The 18,043-nt window shown below is 39.4% G+C and overlaps 1 protein-coding gene across 8 annotated transcripts in view; it reads left to right on the top strand.

Annotated features, from left to right (window-relative positions):
* DMD (dystrophin) overlaps positions 1–18,043 on the top strand; it is a 2,234,319-nt gene that overhangs the window by 2,166,704 nt on the left and 49,572 nt on the right. For 6 of the 8 annotated variants that reach the window (XM_027096086.1, XM_027096084.1, XM_027096085.1 and 3 more), the window contains 4 exons: positions 100–138; positions 4,445–4,510; positions 5,589–5,654; positions 8,371–8,529. In XM_027096086.1, coding sequence (XP_026951887.1) covers positions 100–138; positions 4,445–4,510; positions 5,589–5,654; positions 8,371–8,529 — 330 coding nt within the window. The remainder of the gene's footprint in view (positions 1–99; positions 139–4,444; positions 4,511–5,588; positions 5,655–8,370; positions 8,530–18,043) is intronic. The other 2 variants (XM_027096089.1, XM_027096091.1) reach the window with 1 other exon arrangement.

Here is an 18,043-nt window from a genome sequence, read left to right as displayed (position 1 = left end):
TGTGTGTGTGTGTGTGTGTGTGTGTGTGTGTGTGTGTGTGTGTGTGTGTGGCTGAGTTTGCCTGTGTCTCTCTTCACCACCTCATTTTTTGTTTTGCAGTCCTGTTACTCTGATCAACTTCTGGCCGGTAGATTCTGCGTGAGTACTTCCACTGAAGGGTGCTGCTACCACCAACACATTGGCTTGCTTGATTTTTTAAAATTTTTGTTCTGTTTGTTTTGTTGAAAGACGTTTTAATTTCCCTTCCTTCATTTCAAAAATGTTTCCCTTGATAAGACTTTGAGGGTGCCGTCCACCACAGATCAGGAGAATCAGTGAGGTTTTCAGGTCCCCACTTGGTCAAATGTAAACCAGCAGAAATCCTGGCCTGGAGTTCAAATTAACATCAAAGGAATTGTTGGGTTGTTAGTTATATTCCTGGGAGACACGTTTATATATTCTTTCATTATACGCAGGGAAGAGCCTTCTGATTACATAATAACATTCTGTAGTCATATTTCTAGAGATTTAATGCTTTAGGACCTTCAAAACGATGACGGTTTACTCTTTAGGGCCTGTTATAAGTGGACTATTTAAAAGCAAAATTTGTTTCATGGTATGATGTTGAGTATGGTTGAATAATTTCAATTAGACACGTGGACTTTTTATCAGGTAATGCCATGCTATTGGACCAGTGTTTATATACATGAGTTTCTCAATTTTGACCTAAACTCACTTTGCTCTCTTCTCCAAGCTAAATACCCAGCTCATAAACACACATTTACACTGGAAGGAAAGTGTACTGTAGTCTTTGTTATTATTATTGGGGTGTATTATTAATACTACTGATACTAGATATCAACAGTTAATTGATTTATCTCAGAGTTTATAATGTCATCAGAAAACTCCTTTTAGAGTCTGTGATTGAAATATCAGCAAACGAAGTGTGCATTGTTTTAAAGTTATATTGTGCGGGGTTTTTATAACAAAATTTTGGTATTTCAAAGTGTACTTTATTAAAATATTTATTTAAAGTCAGACAGCTCTATTGTATATAAGAAGGTAATGACCAGTTTGGAAGACGGGCTTATATAAGAATTCAGTTTATTTTTACTGGGTCTTTTTTATTCCACCATGTAGTTTAATTTAAAGTAGGTCTTTTTTTAAAAACAAAATCCTGTAGTGATAAATGCAAACTATTAATTGAAGTTGATTTTAAGTCTTTTATGGCCTAAAGGAAGTATAACACTTTCCTTTCTTTTGTAAAGCTGCATTATTGTGCCCTTTAATTTTGAGATGTGGTAGCTCTACCCGATTTCTTCAATCATCATGCTTAAACAACTTGGGGAATTATTTAGATTCAGTTATGTTCCTTGCTATTGGTACTTATTTTCCCTATTCCAGGTAGTCTATTTGTTTATAGAAGGTAAAGCCTTTCATAAATTAAAAAAAAATGTTTAATTGGTATACTGAAATTGTCAGCTGATTGGATCCTGATAAGCAAATAGAACTTATCCCGACACAAAGTAAATCTAACCAACTGACCAATCCAAAAGAAAAATACGCTAAAGGTTAATGTTTTAAAACACATAGAGGTAGCACAACGTAATAAAGAATAACTAACTAGAGGAAGAAGTTTACTGTATACATAAGCTAATGAGAAAAATTCATGACAGTTTAATGTAACTTATTTTAAGTAGAGGGTGTTTGTCTTTCTTAAATTTTGAAGCACTTTAAAATTAATAACATTGTTTTAAAAAATATCTTCTCTAACAACTGAAACCTAGCCCCACTTAGCCTTTTTATAAAAAAATATGCTAGATTATTCAGAAATAGTGGGAAATTCTAACTTTGAGGAAGAAAACAACCCCAGCAGGCTAAAGTCCCTGTAATACCAATAATTTTATTAAAGTCTTTACTCATGGGATGGTAAATAATTTATAAAATGAATCGTAAAGCTATTCTATTCACGCAGAAGAGCCAGGTCCTGAGGTGTTTTATTTTGCGAGAACTCTATCCAATGTTAACAAATCCTGTGACGATGACAGCATTTAATCCATTCAGTATGGATCACAGAATTTGAAAGTTTACTGAGATACAGATCTTTTGTTTTTCCTTAGAAAAAAAACCCTTATTTGCCTGCATTTGTCATTTTATTTGAAAGTAAACCTAGCATAAACCTTTTATATTGTTTGTCCACAAATGAGACAGTCGAACAATACTCTTTGAGCTGTTCTGCTTTGAAAACTTATTAATGGAGTTGTCACAAAAGAGAAAATGGTGGTGGGTGGGATGGAATTGGCCATTAGCAGTAATGGGAAGAGTAGGAAGAATCCTTTTGGGGGTATATCATTTTGTATTTAGGAAGTGAGAAGGGAGAACAGTATTCTTACCTTCTCTTGGAAAAGCATTTTAGAAGACGTTGCATTTAGTTTTGTTTCTGGACTACGTAGTTTTGTACTTTCACTAATTCTTGATTTTTAAATGAATCTTCTCTGACCAGTATTCCCTTTTGGTTCATTTTCTGGTTTAATAAGTACCTCCGTTAGTGTATATCTATATTTTTTAGATTGCTCGGTTATTACGAGTTCTTGAGCTTATGCATGCTGTCTTAGGTGCTGTGTACATTCATAAGAAAAATAACGTGGAAGTATCCTCAAGGCTAAGAATGAAAGCTCTGCATAAGATTTTCTGTTTCAGATTTGATTCAAGTATTTTGCATTTACATGCCTAGCTTTCTCCGTGTAGTTATGCTCCAGGGTCTCATGTGTTCTTCTCTACACTACCAAGGTAGCAACTGTTACAAGGGGAAACACTAATATATTTTCCTCGATGGTGGGCTTTTAGCTTATAAGAAGTATGCAATCGAAAGACTGGTCTGTTCCAGAAGATAGGGCTTATAAACTAAGGAATCCAGGTACTCAGTTATCTCGACCTGCAGTGAATATTTCAAAACAAACGTTAGCATTTTTTTCTAATAATGGGCTGTTCCAGGGTTCTAAGAAATTAGCAGATTATCTCCAAAACTAGAATGAAGATTCACCTGGAAGTCTTTGGATCTGCCTAGTAAATTGGGTAGTCATCCTTCTGTTTCCTCATGACAGTTTAAGCATCTTCATAATTCATTCCAAATTTGATTATGGTGACACTTGACCTAGACAACTTTGGTTTCATAAATAAGACATTTATCTCTCAGGCAAGACTTCAGTTCCCTGGTTATTTGCTGTAGTGCGCTGTAATCATCTTATGATTGTGTGTCTTCCTTAAGAAGTATAGATTTCTAGCACATTTCCTATGTAAGCCTAGGTAACTACACGTTTTTCTTTCTTTCTTCTTTTTTTTTTTAATGTAAGAAAAAACAGACATATTCTTCTTAGTGTCCTGACCAAGTCCTTGAATGCTGCTTAGACATTGGACTAAACTAATCCTTACTGAATAGGTTTCTGTTGACTTTTTGATTCATGCCTTTACCTGAGGGCTTTCTGTGTCAGGAGAGAAATGGAAGCGACCTTTTGTCCTATTCCAGTTAAAACAAAAAAGCCCAAGCCCAAACTGGTTTTCAGAACAGATGGATTTTTTCCTAAGGTTAATCTAAAAGATACTATAAAAACTTCAAGGCTAATTAAGAGATCAGATATGAAAAGGTGAAAACATGTCAACCCTACCAAAATTCTCGTCTGTGAAGCCAAAAAAAGTAGGTTTTTATACCCCCAAAGTAAATAGACTATACCTGCTAATCCTTCTCTCTTGTTTTCCCCTCTGTATATAAGCACACAGTATCCCTAATAAGAAATATTTCCGATATTGAGGTCCTATTGAAGTTAGTCATTCTTTTTAAAGCATCACATTATAATTTAGGGCCATTGAATTTTGCTTTATGAAGTAGTAATACAGTCCCGCTGCTAAACTGGTACATGTATTCCTTCTTTACAAAATTGCACAAACTGAGACATCTTGATACGTGGAATCTTAAGTAGTCATGGACTGGTGTGGCCTCTTTGGAACTAATATCGTTAACTGCAAATTTACTAGGCAAATGTACAGTTTCCGTTCAATAAGAAGGCAGCTGATAAATGGCACAGGTGTAAACTGTTTGAAATTTTAAACCACATACTGCTAACACAATTTCAGCACTCTAGGATATGAGACGTTACAAGACAGGAGGACAAAATGGCACGTAGAGATTGTCTCCCCCGACCTTTTCTATAATTGAAACTTTCCAGAGAAGTTTTTGATCTCTCTTTACGGCTTTTGAGAAAAGCAGAAGTATGAGAAATCATCTCTCAAACCTGGATTCTAAATACTTGATGATATCTAAGATACAGGAACAGCTAAATGTGTACATTAGCCATAGTATTAGACTAAAAGCATTCTAGGCCATGTATATAGAACATAACTGTGTGGTGGGGGTTTTTTCTCCATTAATGGATGGTATCTGTGACTAATAACATTTTCTGCCTTATAGGCCTGCCTCGTCCCCTCAGCTTTCACACGATGATACTCATTCACGCATTGAACATTATGCTAGCAGGTATGAGACTAGTTGAATGCCAGGCAAATATTGATTGAAATAACTAACCAAGGAAAGCTAACCTATATTAATTTTAAACGAATCTTTTCTTTTTCCCCAATCTTGTCTGATTTCTACTAATCAGCTTGCCCTCTAACGTGCATGCCATTCCACTGCATGTTGGTTTTGGACACCGATAAGAGCATCAGCGCAGAACAGTCTCCCCTAAACATTCCTGATAGCTTTGTTATGTTTTATATACTGAGCACGTGTAATCAATTGACTTAGAAATCATCTAACCTTCGTAGAAAACTGCTAGACCAGACATAAGTATATGAAGAAATTATACTGTGTTATATAGAGACTATGAAAGCACTGGCTTTCCATTTCTGTGTGTATTTTCCATAATATGCTGTAAAGAAGAGAATCACTCATTTTCCTAATCCCTGGACCTTTCTGTCCCACTTCCTTTGTGTTTGAGGTAACTCTTATATCTAAAAACGAAATTGCTGATTGTAAGATATGCTTGTTAAATAAATCCATAAGAGTTTGGTTCCCTTTTAAGCTGTAAAAAGACTTTATTATTGTTTGAGGTGACGGAGGTGTTTGAAGGTAAAAAGCGGCAGAATGTATAGAGAGCTTACTGTGAATCTGTCTTTTATCAATAGTCTAACTGCTGAACATGTTTATCAACCGTAGGAAGTATTAACTAGCTATATATAATTCTGTCTTCAGTGGAAATCTTAAATTGTCTTAAAAAACACATGGGATAGCGTAAAGTACGGAGTGTATTTGTTGTTAGGGAAGCTTTTCTCGTGAAAACAAAGGCCTCTTCTCAGTGAAAGGAAGATCAATCTGTGAAGGAAAAAAATACAACTTCTCTTGTCATCTGCAGCGTAAGTGTAAAGCTACTTAACTAGCTGTGGTCCACCACTCACTGCCTCAGACGGTTAGGCCAACGCACACATCCTTTAATATGAAGGATTCCTTTCTCCTCTTGACATGATTTATCCTTTAGTTTTCAGGAATGTTCGATTAGGTCTTGAATAGATTCTAAGAAGTCACATAAGTTTTAATGAGCTTTTACGTTTTTTATCAGGCTAGCAGAAATGGAAAACAGCAATGGATCTTATCTAAATGATAGCATCTCTCCTAATGAGAGCATGTAAGTATCCTGTCTCTTTTTACAAAATGTTCCTGACCATGAAATTGCTTTGAGGGATTTAGAGGTAGGCTAGCGCAGAAGATAGGAATTAGCGTTTATAGTCATTTGATCTTTCAAGGAGACTTTCATTTACTTTTTTTTCTTTAACTCTTGACAACCCGACACAGAATGAGCTCATCCAAATTGTGGCATTATTGGTATTCCAGATGTTCCAAAATGTTCCAAAACATTTTGCCTTACTCTTATTTAATGCCATACTACCACAAATGGCAGGGTCCCAAATACTTAAACTGTATTAAATGTTTAAGCTTTGACCAAACCTGCAGGATGTTTAAAGGGATTAGATATTAATTTCTAAAGCGATGGCTAAGTAGTGTTTTCTCCACTCGTGGGGAGTAGAACTATAATCTTGGTGTAGTTGCACTGGCATTCCCATATGGTAGGCTAGATGGGCATTTTCCTTCAGAGATCCTACCTAGTAGATTTTTGTGATTTAGCGTCTTCAAGAGCTAAGTCAAGTGAGGCTATCTTGTGAAGGGTTTCAGAAGAAGGAGTACAAATTGAGGTCACGGTTTTGTAGTGGGATGATAAGCCAGGCCTGTCAAATTTAAGCAAGGCGAGAGAGCGGTGCTCAAAGTGGCGGAGAACACAGCTATGGCAGGGAAACAGAGGCTTCATTACAGAGTAGGGGAAGTATTCACAATAAGGAATCTTGCCATGAACCAAGAGGCTGAGGTTGGAGGGAGAAGACTGAGAAGCAAATATGGAGGACAAAATAAGGATCTGCTAACTGAATGGATAATTTAGGGAGATGAAATCTAGTCAAGGTACAATAACGTTTTTAGTTTGACAAGTTACGGATGTCTCACCACTTTGTCATAGAGAATCTAGGCAAAGGGAAAATGGTAAATTTATCATATGTAGTTGGTGTGGCAACCCAAAGTCACACTCAGATGAGAAACAGGCTTTATAAGGATTAGACTGAAGGAAGCAGTATCCAAGTGGCATTTATACATAACTGGTTATTGAAGACGTGAGAATAAGTCATCTCATCTGGTACATAAAGGTGATCAAGGTAATAATAAAGAATAAAGTCAACACTCAGCCACTCACACATGACTTAAGTTACTTAAAAGAAAACAAAACAGCCTTTTCCCCCAAACATAACTATGGTGCATTCTCTTTCTTAGCTGTGGGGAAAAGTATTAATAGTATTAATATGTAAACTACTTTGACAGAAAAATATGTAAGCAAAGAATCAACGAAATGTAAACAACTGAACGATTTGCTTCTTGGGGTCACTGATTTGAATATTAGAAGCTCTAGCACGTTCACGGTAATTCAAGTTGTACCTGTATAATAATGGCTGCCATTCACTGACTGCCTCAGAAAACAGTAAGAGAAGTTGAATTATAACTATGTGTTGTAATTAAACATGGGAAGTCCTAGCAATCAAACTGCAGAATTGGGGAAGAGAGCTAACAAATTAGGTGGTCACAACTGCTTTTGTTTTATTTTTAAACGAAAGAGGGCATAAAATCCATTTTGACTCAACGTTGGATGGTAATGTCATATCTTAGGGGCCGATCTGGGCAAGTGGTTTGGTAGATTGGTTGACTTCACTTAAACGTTTGTTTTTAACACCCAATAATTATTTTAATTTTAACTTACCAACCAATTATCTGCCTCGATGGACCAAGATCATTTAAATTAGGAGGATTTTTTTTCCCTAAATCTGAAAGTTTTTCAACTCAGAGGACATAGAGATGAGAAAAGGAATTTAAAGGGGTGTGGAGAGGAAAAAATTAACGTTATCATCTTACTGATATGTAGCCGGAAGCAAAGGGATTTAGCCTGTCACTAAGAGCAGAATGAAGTTCTTGTAACTCGGAGGTACACAGGCTTTTCAGGAGCTGGGGGCGATGCATTTAGAAAATAATTTCTTCTGTGTATGAGAGAGTTCCTAGATACGAGGAAAGATTGCAGCTTCCTCCCAACGTATAAGCCTTTGGCCTCTTTGTTCCCCAAGGTTAGTCTTTGAAAAGCTGCTCTGAGGAATGAGTTGTTCAGTCCTCTTGTATTAGTCACCTTAATGGCTTTTTTTTTCCCTGCCAATTTTTGTTTTTCTATCTAAACAATAATTGAATGAAATAGTAGTCATTTTTATCTGTAGTTTCATTATTGTTATCATCCTGCCTCTGTGGGGTTTATAAGTTGAAACTGGCTTACCAAAGCAACACTTTTCACTTGCATTGCTTTCCACTTAAGAAAATATTTACTCTCTTATTTTAACGGCTTCAGTTTTTTCCTGGTCAGTATCAACAACACAGTGGGTGAGTGAACAGATTGTCTTGACAGGCTTGGTAGCAAAAGCGTTATACAGCCATTATTACGTCTCTTAATATTTACTAACGATTGATGAAACTGTCAACGTAGAGTCCCAGCATTACTGTCATTCTACCATTCATTTACCCACGTAAATAGGCCAACCAGATTCAATGGAAAATCTGAGCCAGAAACACTCGGAATTGTCACCAACAGGATGGTAGACCACAACTTCAGGAGTATCAAAATGTCTTTAAAAGCAGGGAAAAAGGTCTAATTAATTGTTAAGAGCAAATAACTGTTTCTATTTTTAAAATACACACCCAAGTCCCTGACCCCCCAAGGCAAAATAAGGGGGGAAAAAACCAAAACCTTTGATTTTATTTTCCAGAGATGATGAACATTTGTTAATCCAGCATTACTGCCAAAGTTTGAACCAGGACTCCCCCCTGAGCCAGCCTCGTAGTCCTGCCCAGATCTTGATTTCCTTAGAGAGTGAGGAAAGAGGGGAGCTAGAGAGAATCCTAGCAGATCTTGAGGAAGAAAACAGGTGAGTTTTCTTTCTAGCTTTGTCATTGGTATGCAGAGTGCATACACTTGCGCACATAGAAAAGTGCCAGGAATCTTCACTTAGAGTCATTTTATGTCTAATTGTTTTCTCCAATAATCTGTTTAGCTCCGTTTACAGATTCTCTCTCTCTCTTTTTTTTTTTTTTGTCATCCGAAAGAAGACAATGAATGCAATAGCATAAGCAAGAACTCATATAGTAGGTGTTAAAGGAATGAATGCAATAGCATAAGTAAGAACTCGTATAGTAGGTGTTAAAGGAATGAATGCTGATGGTGGTATTTGATTCGTTGCATGCGTTTCGGAGGCTTTGATTTTATGTTTGAGAATAGAATTTAAGAACAAAGTAGGTCATTTAATTTTATGATGATGTGATTTGTACATGTGTTTGGCCATATTATCTATCTCAAAGCATTTAGCAAGTAGGCTCATTGGTCATATTTGGGAATGAATTTGTTCATCTTAGTTTCCATCATCAAATACAGCGGTCATTTATGCACACTGTCCTAGCAGATTAGTGAGAGAATTCTAGTTGTCAGTCATCACCTGAAAAAGATGTCCATGGCACAAGAGCAGAAATTATAAAAGTAAAAGAAAATTTCCTAATGACTGCACAGAGGACAAAGATGTAAAAATCTGGCATATTGTGGGATGTCAGGATAATGCAAGTCATTGGACTTTTCCTTTTGTATTACGTTTATTATATCACAGGTCCCTTGGTTAAGAAAGGCTTTCGCACATGATCACTTCTAACTCAGTGTGCCTTCCTTAGACAGATGCCACCAGGCGAGTCTTTAAAGAGCAAATGCTCAAACCTGTGGGACTTGAGTACTTTCATCTCTTTGGTTTAGCCCAAGGCACAAGGACCTCTTAATCGAGGCAACACAGTATGTCTGAGAACCAGTGCCCTCGGGGAGTATGTCACCTCAAGATGAAAAGGCAAATTGCCATTCATCCATTGCTTTCTCCTGCCACTGGCCTCTTTCTAGCTCTCAGTACCTCTGACCTATGGTCAGAGCTCCTTATCTGGTCGGCTTCCCTTTGTCTCTTTCTCGCCCCTCCAATAAATCCTCCTTGCTGGCTGTAGTTGTGCATCTCTCCAGAACCAAGACCCAGCATGGCATTGTTCCTTCACTGGATTTCTGCATCGTTTAAAAAACCTAGCTTCTCAGCTGGGCATTTTAAACCTTCCACAGTTTTCTCTTGACCTGCTTTTTACAACTTCATCTTCTTTTGTACCTGTTGTGGCTGCTGTTTCTGAATGCATCCTGCTCTCATCCACTTTCCGGGTCGAGCTCAAGCTTGCGTCTCAGCCTAGCTACTAACCCCCATCGCTCCACTGCCATAGCGGGCAAAGGAGTCCTTCCCATCCTCCATGCCCTTGCTCAGAATGATTTTCCCCACAGAGCCCTGTTAGATCCCGGCATTTGCAAGTAATCTATCATTTGACTGTGTTCTCAGAATACTTTGGACCTTTCTCAGAGACCTGTGTTTCAGTTTGCTTTTTGATCAGTTAATTCCCAATGCTTCCCTCTAATGGAGACAGTGAATGCCTTTGGAATAAGGCCTGTGTTTTAATCCTCTTAATGTCCCCTATGGTACCTAGCACGGTGTGACTATTTAATGGGTTCTCCAGAAATGTTTGGTAAAAGCCTGAGTTAAGAATACAGAGGGGATGCCACACACATACCATTCAGGAGGTAATACTGAACATTCTGTGGGTTTGGGCCTTATTTGTAAGACTGGCAATGAACATCATGGTAGATAAAACCTTTCCCTCTACTTTATTGAGTACCGTTAGTATTCATTTATGTTAAGTCTTTAATTATTTTAGGGGTCAAAGTCAAATAGGAAGAAAAAGTTGGTATTGGCATTATAAATAGAATTTGATGTTACCCAGGAATAGAAATATTTTTGTACAATATGATTGTCCATTGTGTAATATATCTTTCCGTTTCATTGGTCAAGAGTTCTGTCTCGGTTATTATTACTACACTTGCCCTCTACACCCTGACAACCGGGCCAAAGAGTGCTGGTGAAGAGTACTTGGAACTATCATTTGTATATCATTTCGTCATTGTCAGAGCACTTTAATGCATTTTGGGTCATTTAATCTTCCTAAAAGCTCTGTGTAGAAGATGGATGAGAAAATGCAGGTTCAGAGAGGTTCAAACGGCTTGACCCAAATTTCACAATCAGCCAGTGGCAGAAGCAAATCCAGATCCAGATTTTCTGACTCAAAATAGCCAACTGTGCCTTGCACCAGAGCCTAAAGAAGAGTCATCCTATGTAAATATCATTTGTGTAGAATTGTGCATTGTATGTAAATATCATTTACGTAGAACTGTGGCACATTCCATGGAATGTACCTTTACTTGAGGGAATATTTTTAGGACTACACATGAACAGACCTGTCCGTCGACTTGTGGTACAGTGATCACCAGTTTACCCTGAAAGATATCCGAGACCATTCCCCAGGAATGACATGGTTTATTCTCCGAAAGAAAGAAAAAATAAATTGCACCAGGGCTGCTTAGAGCTCCAAAATGAAGAATCTGGTACTGGTGCATGTCTTTCTGTAAGTTATCTTGACCCTCAAGTAAAGGTCAGGATGAGCTTCCTTCTTTCTCTCTCTACTTTGTCAGATTTTCACTTCCTACCAAATCCCAAGAAACGTCTCTGCAGAGCTCCCCTCCTGAAGGTAGCCTCTGGTTTTCTCTGCTCTGTCCTCTCCTGTCTTCCTGCAGTTCTTCTCAAAGAAATTCAGAGCCGTAGCTTTGTCTTCATGATCCTTGAGTTCAGTGTTGCTTAAAGGAGCCTGTAATTCACCATTTCCTTTCCTTCCTCTCAGAGAACCCGGGAGGTCATTAGATGTCCCCTGTCCGTGCCCGCCAGCCTAGCTATATTTCTCTAGTCAAATTGGCTACGTAATTTGACAAACACAAGCAGACATTTAGAGCAAATGGGAAAGGATATTTAAAACTGAGAGTATCCCATGTCCTTTGGACACACGTCTGTGTGTACTTCGTGTTCCTTTATCCTGTAGCAAGGGCTTATCTCCACGTGACAGTTAGCAAGGGCAAGAGGCTTGAAAAGATCCCCATTCCTGACTAGATGTTTATTGAATTCTGTTATTCGTGACACCTCCGCACCATCCCCTTGGAAAACTGAAATTGGCTAATGAGGAAGTGTCTCAAGGATATCTTATCTCTGTCTTTAGAATTCCATTTCTCCCAGTGGTTGCCACCTAGCATTCAATACATATTTGTTGAATAAGTTAATGAACAAATGAATTGAAATGAAGCTGAATTTATTTTCATTGTAGCACTCATGCATGTACTTTTGGCTAAAATTCTTTTTACGTCCTAATTTCGTAGAGGAAAGCCTTTTGAAAGCTTTTCTTGTGCTTGCTTTTCAGAATACTTCGCATTTTCAAACTTCTTTGATGAGCACCAAGCCTTGCTTTGTCATAAATTTAGGATGTTCAGAATTCGTTTTCCGAATCCTAAGCCCCGCGTGTCTCCCCCCACTGGCTTTCTCTGATTCTTGCCTTATGCCACAAAGATAAGGCGAAAGCTCTGAGCAAAAGCTAAGTCTGCCTCTCAGTTTTCTCGATAGGGTCTCGTAAATTCGGGTGGCTAGTGACTTCTACGGTCTTTAACGTTTCGCTTCTGCATAACGTTTCTCCCTCATACCACAGATAATTCTGATTCACCTGTTCGGTCGAGACCAGTTGGATGTCGAGAATTTGCTCTATTGTGCGTCCTCAGCATTGCACACTCCAAGTTCGCTTTTGTCCTGCGTACAGGACAGCCTGCAATCTGCTGACTTAAATCTGTAGTGACAAATTTCGATGTATTTTTCTCTGCACTAAGTGAACTCAGACTTGCTCTGAAATTCTAGGTATGACCCTAGCAATGAAAAGGTAGCCTTTATGAGAGACAAAACCTCATCGTCATTCTGCTGCCTGCGCATCAAATTGATTAGATTGTTCCCACGTCTAAAAGGAGGGTAAATACTAAGCTGATTTACTGTGAAGTCTGAAGTTAATTAAAATTGTTAGTAGATGTTTTATGACGACAGAGGATTCTGAATTTTTAGTACCCGCTAGGTACCTTTCATATGTCTTGTTGTTGGGCAACCAGTCATGATGCAGCCTAAGTGTGAGTTTTCCCTTGATCCTTTTCACTCCTCCAGTGGCTATGCAGGATTGTAAATGTTATATTCAGAAAAACTCTAGATGGGTTACTTATACCACTGAATTAAACTAACTGGCGATCGTCATCCCGGTGCTTTCCCTTGTAAATGACGTGATGACTGGGCCCGACGCTCATAGTTTTCAATCTTCACAGTCTCAGGACGTCTTTATCCCACGTTCCTTCCTTTGGTCTTTGTGTGAGTCTCACGTGATGGTGAGGAGATGGCCAAGATGAAGGGAAGCCGACGCGGGTCAGGAGTGGGCATTCCGAGCTGAGCGAGGAGCATAAACAAAGGTGTCAGGGAGGGACAGCACAGGATGCTTGGGAAACCGCAGACAGTTGCGCGACCTCTGTAATAAGGCAGGAAATGGGAGGAGATGAAGCCGGACAGGTCGGCAAGGCCAGGTGGGGAATGACAAGACCAGGTGGGGAGGGACAAGGACGCGGTGCGGTGCTGTGTGGGGGCCTCCTCATGTAGTACAGGGAGCCTCCCGGGGGTGAGCCAGGAGCGATGCTGTTAGACTTACACTTACATGCGTGACTCGGGCAGCTGGGCGGAGGTTGGGGGGACTTTGAAGAGCACAGGCCTGGAAGAAGGAAGTCAGATGGGGAGGGAGCATGGAAGCCCAGGAAAGAGATGATAAGGGCCCACAGGAGGGTATTAGAAATGGGGAGGTTGGGCTGAATCTGAGGGATATTTTAGGGGAGGGGAGGGGCGGGGCTGTTTGGCTGGCTGGTTGGGTGGATCTGGGGAGGGAAGGAATGAACCCCAGTTCTGGCGGGTGCAGGGCGAGACCACGGTTGTTGGCAGCTGGGACTGACAACTCAGGAAGAGCAGCAGCAGGGTCGTCCTTCAATTCAGCAGGATTTACAGAGGGCCTTCCTCAAGGTCAGGTAGCTGGAAGATGGTGAATGGGGTGCAGGAGACGTTGAGTTTGAGGTTCTGGTGGCATACTCACGGACAAATGTCTGACGGTGGGAAATGGAACTTTGAAGCTGGAAGGAGGGGTGTGGGCCAGAGATAACAGATCCGTGAGTCCCCAGCTCATAACCGGTAGTCGAAACTGAGAGTCAATTTATCTACCCAGGGAGCACGTGGCAGAAGGGGAACAATGGGCTTGGTAAAACTCTAGAAGATGTAAACATTAAAATGTTTATAAAAGTCCCTTTATTGTTTAATAGGTAATCCATGCACATTATATGAAATCCAAAGGGTTTAAAAGGCATATAAAGATAGTGAGTCTTTCTCCAACCTTTTCCCCTGGCTGTCGTGCTCCCAGCGCTGGGGGCTGCCCGCTTTACTTCTTTCTCGTGTAATCTTTCAAAGATATTCTCTACATACGCAAATATTTTTGTGGTTGTTGGGATTATTTCACACAGTACCATATAGTGTTCACTCTGGTCTTTTCGTTCTACTTAAAGATCCCTAATTACACACGCTGGAGGAATATCCCAGAAGAAGAGGGGAAGAGAGCTTGGGAATGATAGCATTTTCCCAGAGGAGGCAAGAGGGAGAGGGGCACAAGGACACAGGAGGAGGCATGGTTTTGAACAGGAGAAGGGCATGGTTTTGAACCTCTGAAAATCATGTTGTAGGTGACGAAGCCGGGGTAAGGAATGGGGGTGGGGAAGATAACAGTGAATGTTAACTGTCCAGTACACATCATTGGGAATCAGTAGAGACTGATTCTCATAGCTGGTCTACACATTTTTTTAAGTTGAACTGGGGGGAAAAGAGTAGTGTATGAGAAAGTTAATGAATCTGGGCCCTCATGCCACTTGGCAGTACGAGCCCCCAAAACACAGGGCTGCAGAGCCTTTTTAGAGAAAGGGAGCTACTTTTCTCATATAAATCAAACCGACAAGGTCTTTCATGGCCAGAGAAGCTGCCGTATGAAGAGAAGCTGAAGGGCATACCCACTGCATTTAATAAGGTGTGCAGGAGTCAACCGCCCCCGCTCTAGGCAGGCAGGGACGACAGTTACATGGGGCGGGGTCACCATGATTCCCAGGCTCAGTTTCTAACTAAGCCACCCAATAACTGCATTTCCTTCAGTGTATCCTGAGTTAATCGAAGCTTGTGGACGGATGACCCGAGTTCTCCCTCTTTTTAACTGTCTTGTTAAACTAAATGTATTAACGTTGCCTTAAACCTCTTCGGGGAGCAGCATGAGGTTTTCTTTTTTAGAAGAAAATTTTATTTTTCACAGTAGAGACAGTTTGAATATTCATATTATGAATTCTCTGTAAACACACAAACAAAATTTAACTTGGAATACAGGTAGCCACGTATAATCTTTTTTTTTTAATTGAAGTATAGTTGATTTACAAGATTGTGTTTCAGATGTACAGCACAGTGATTTGGATATATATGTATGTGTATATATTTTTTTCAATTCTTTTCCATTATTGAAAATAGTTCCCTGTGCTATACAGTAAATCCTTGTTGTTTATTCTGTATATGGTAGTGTGTATCTGTTAATCCCGTACTCCTAATTTATACCTCCCCCCTCCCCTTTGGTAACCATAAGTTTGTTTTCTACGTGAGTCTGTTTCTGTTCTGTAAATAAGTTCATTTGTACTCTTTCTTAAATTCCACATATGAGATATATAATATTTGTCTTTCTCTGACTTCATTTAGTATGATAATCTCTACGTTCATCCATGTTGCTGCAGATGGCATTAGTTCATTCATTTTTATGGCTGCGTTATTCCATTCTCTGTGTGTGTGTGTGTGTGTGTGTATGTATATATACACACGTGTGTGTGTATACACACACACACACACACCACATCTTCTTTATCCATTCATCTGTTGATGGACAACATCATGAAGTTTTAAGTGCAAATACTCAATCTATTTAAATGGGGAATATGTTTTTTAAAGACTGGAGTTATCACTCGATTTTAGGGTCCTCTGTCTTAGATGTCTTGGAAATCATAACAGAAACTCGTCTGGTGAGTTTAGATCTTGGCATAGGAAATTGGATAGTCATGAGGACTGCTTCATCCCACAGAAAAACTGAAGTACCCCTCTGGTGATAACAGTATTCACAAGCTATTGGTACAGCTGCCATCTTCCTAGAGCAAGCAGGATAAAAGCTGAAGTTCTTACAATCCAATTTCCCTTTTTAGATCCTCCACGAAGACCCTCATCCTTCTTTTGGCTTTTGTTACCAGACCATCCTGCTACAGTAGAACTGACTGTAGTCTTAACTTTCTTTAGTTACTTTCCAGGCCTGAGGCTATCATTCCATTCAATTCAACAGCTAGTTAGTGAATGCTTAATGTGTTTTTCAAACAGGACTACAAAGAGGAATAAGCCTTGGTTCTTACCCTCATGGGGCTCAAACTTTAATAAAAAGACATTCAAATATAAACAGTTATAACCCAGTGTTACAAGTGCTCTGAGGGCACGGAGGTGAATGACTAATTCTGTTGGAGGGATTGGGGAGACTTTCACAAAGGGAGGTGAACATAAAGGCTGAATAGCAGTTTTCCAGGCTGAGAGAGGGTGTAAGATTGAGCCTTGCAGACTGTTGGGGCAGTGAGTTATGTGTGGCCAGAGCACAGGATGAAGAGAACGAGAGAGTAGTGAAATGGTAGGTGGAGACCACTGTTTAAAGGGCTTTACATGTCAGACAAAGGAGTTTGGACTGTATCCTATAAGCAGTTGAACAGTGAAGGCTTTGTGAGGAGGAGAAGATTTAGCAAAATAATTGTAAGCAGGGAGCTAAAGCCATGGAGATTGGTAGAAGGATAGTGCAACAGTTCATTGAAATATGGCCAGGTTCTTAACTAAGGATCTCTTAGGCAAGTGAAGAAGTGATAGAGAAATGGGAAGTCGCTGGATGAATGAGGCCAGAGCAGATGGGAGAGGAAGGAATTGGGTGGTATGAAATTTTTTATCAGGGAACTGGGAAATGGTCATTAAGAAAACAATATCAATAACAACATAGCACACACAAGAAAAGCTACTGATTGGCCAAGGTCAATGGATAGAGAGAAAGAACTATGTATTGCGCATGCTGAGTTCTGTTTGCCCAAGGAGATTCAAGTGGAAATTTCCTATATTGATTTTATGTATTCACTTTCCAAAAAGGATTAAAAAGAAAAACATAGCAGTAAGATTCCTGTAGTAGAAATAGTAAATCAATGAACATAGTGGGGATTAACTTAGCTGATATAATTGAGCTTCAAATTTAGTTTGAGGTTCCCTGCAGGCAGGGGGAATAAGAGGAAACAATGATTTGTCTATCTCTCAATATTGGATGAAAGAAGCGTGAAACTTTCTAAGGAAACAGCGTAGTTTTCCTGGTTCTAAATAACAGTAACAGCAAAAACAAATAGCTGTCATTTGAGTGCTTGCTGTGGACCAAACCTGTTCTGAGTATATGTAAGATCCTATTCAATCCCCACAACAACCCTATGAACGAGAGGCTGTTTCCCAAATAAAGACTCCATGACACAGGGTATGAAGGACACGCCACACGGCTAGCAAGGAATAGGGCCTGGATTCAAACTCAGGCATTCCTGGACTCTTAGACAGTGTTAATGCTTGGTGTGATTACTGGCTAGTCTCCTTATCAATATTTTTATAACAAAGACTGAAGGAAATTTTATGTGGCTGCTTCTAGTAGCCTTTGATAATTGTGGAAAGCTTGCCATTAAAGACCAAAGAAATGATGACAGTTCTCCATGGATAAAGGTCACTGTTGCCCAAAATGTGTTCTATAACATACCTCTGAGATACTCTAAAAAGACTGATTCTAAGGACAGATAAACTTTGGAAGTGCCCGTACTGGAAAGTGTTGATTAATTTGCGTTTGCATTGAAGAGTCCAGAAGTAAAGAAACGTGATTAGCTTTGTTTAACCCAGTGTTGGTTACACATACTTGACCTCAGCCCAGTTGTACTGTTCTGTGGAACTCACTTTGGTAAGAAATACAAGTCTGTACTAATGTCTCTGAAAATGAAACCTGGATTTTTCTCACAAAAGTAACTTCTGATTTTCTCCAGTAGTAAAGCCCTACAACCCGAGAGACCAAAATGATTTAGTCTGGAAAAGTCAAAGATAGGTATTAAATCATCTCCTGTAAGAAGAGCTAATTCTATGAGGTCTTTTTGTGGAACATCCCACCGTGAGTGACCTGGCTTTCCCATGAAACCACAAAAAAGCATTTCCACCAATAACTTGACAAAATTAATTTGCTATATGGAGCTCTTAATTGTTGTTAACTGATTGAATTTCGATGGATGTCTACCAAACACAGGAACTTTTGCTTCTATAACAATTA

Source organism: Aethalodelphis obliquidens, unplaced genomic scaffold (genome assembly GCF_003676395.1).
Source record: "Aethalodelphis obliquidens isolate GAN/ISIS:26980383/991018 unplaced genomic scaffold, ASM367639v1 scaffold98, whole genome shotgun sequence".
NCBI lineage: Eukaryota > Metazoa > Chordata > Mammalia > Artiodactyla > Delphinidae > Aethalodelphis > Aethalodelphis obliquidens.
The sequence above is the reverse complement of the archived record's forward strand: the minus strand, read 5'-3'. Positions and strand labels throughout refer to the sequence as shown.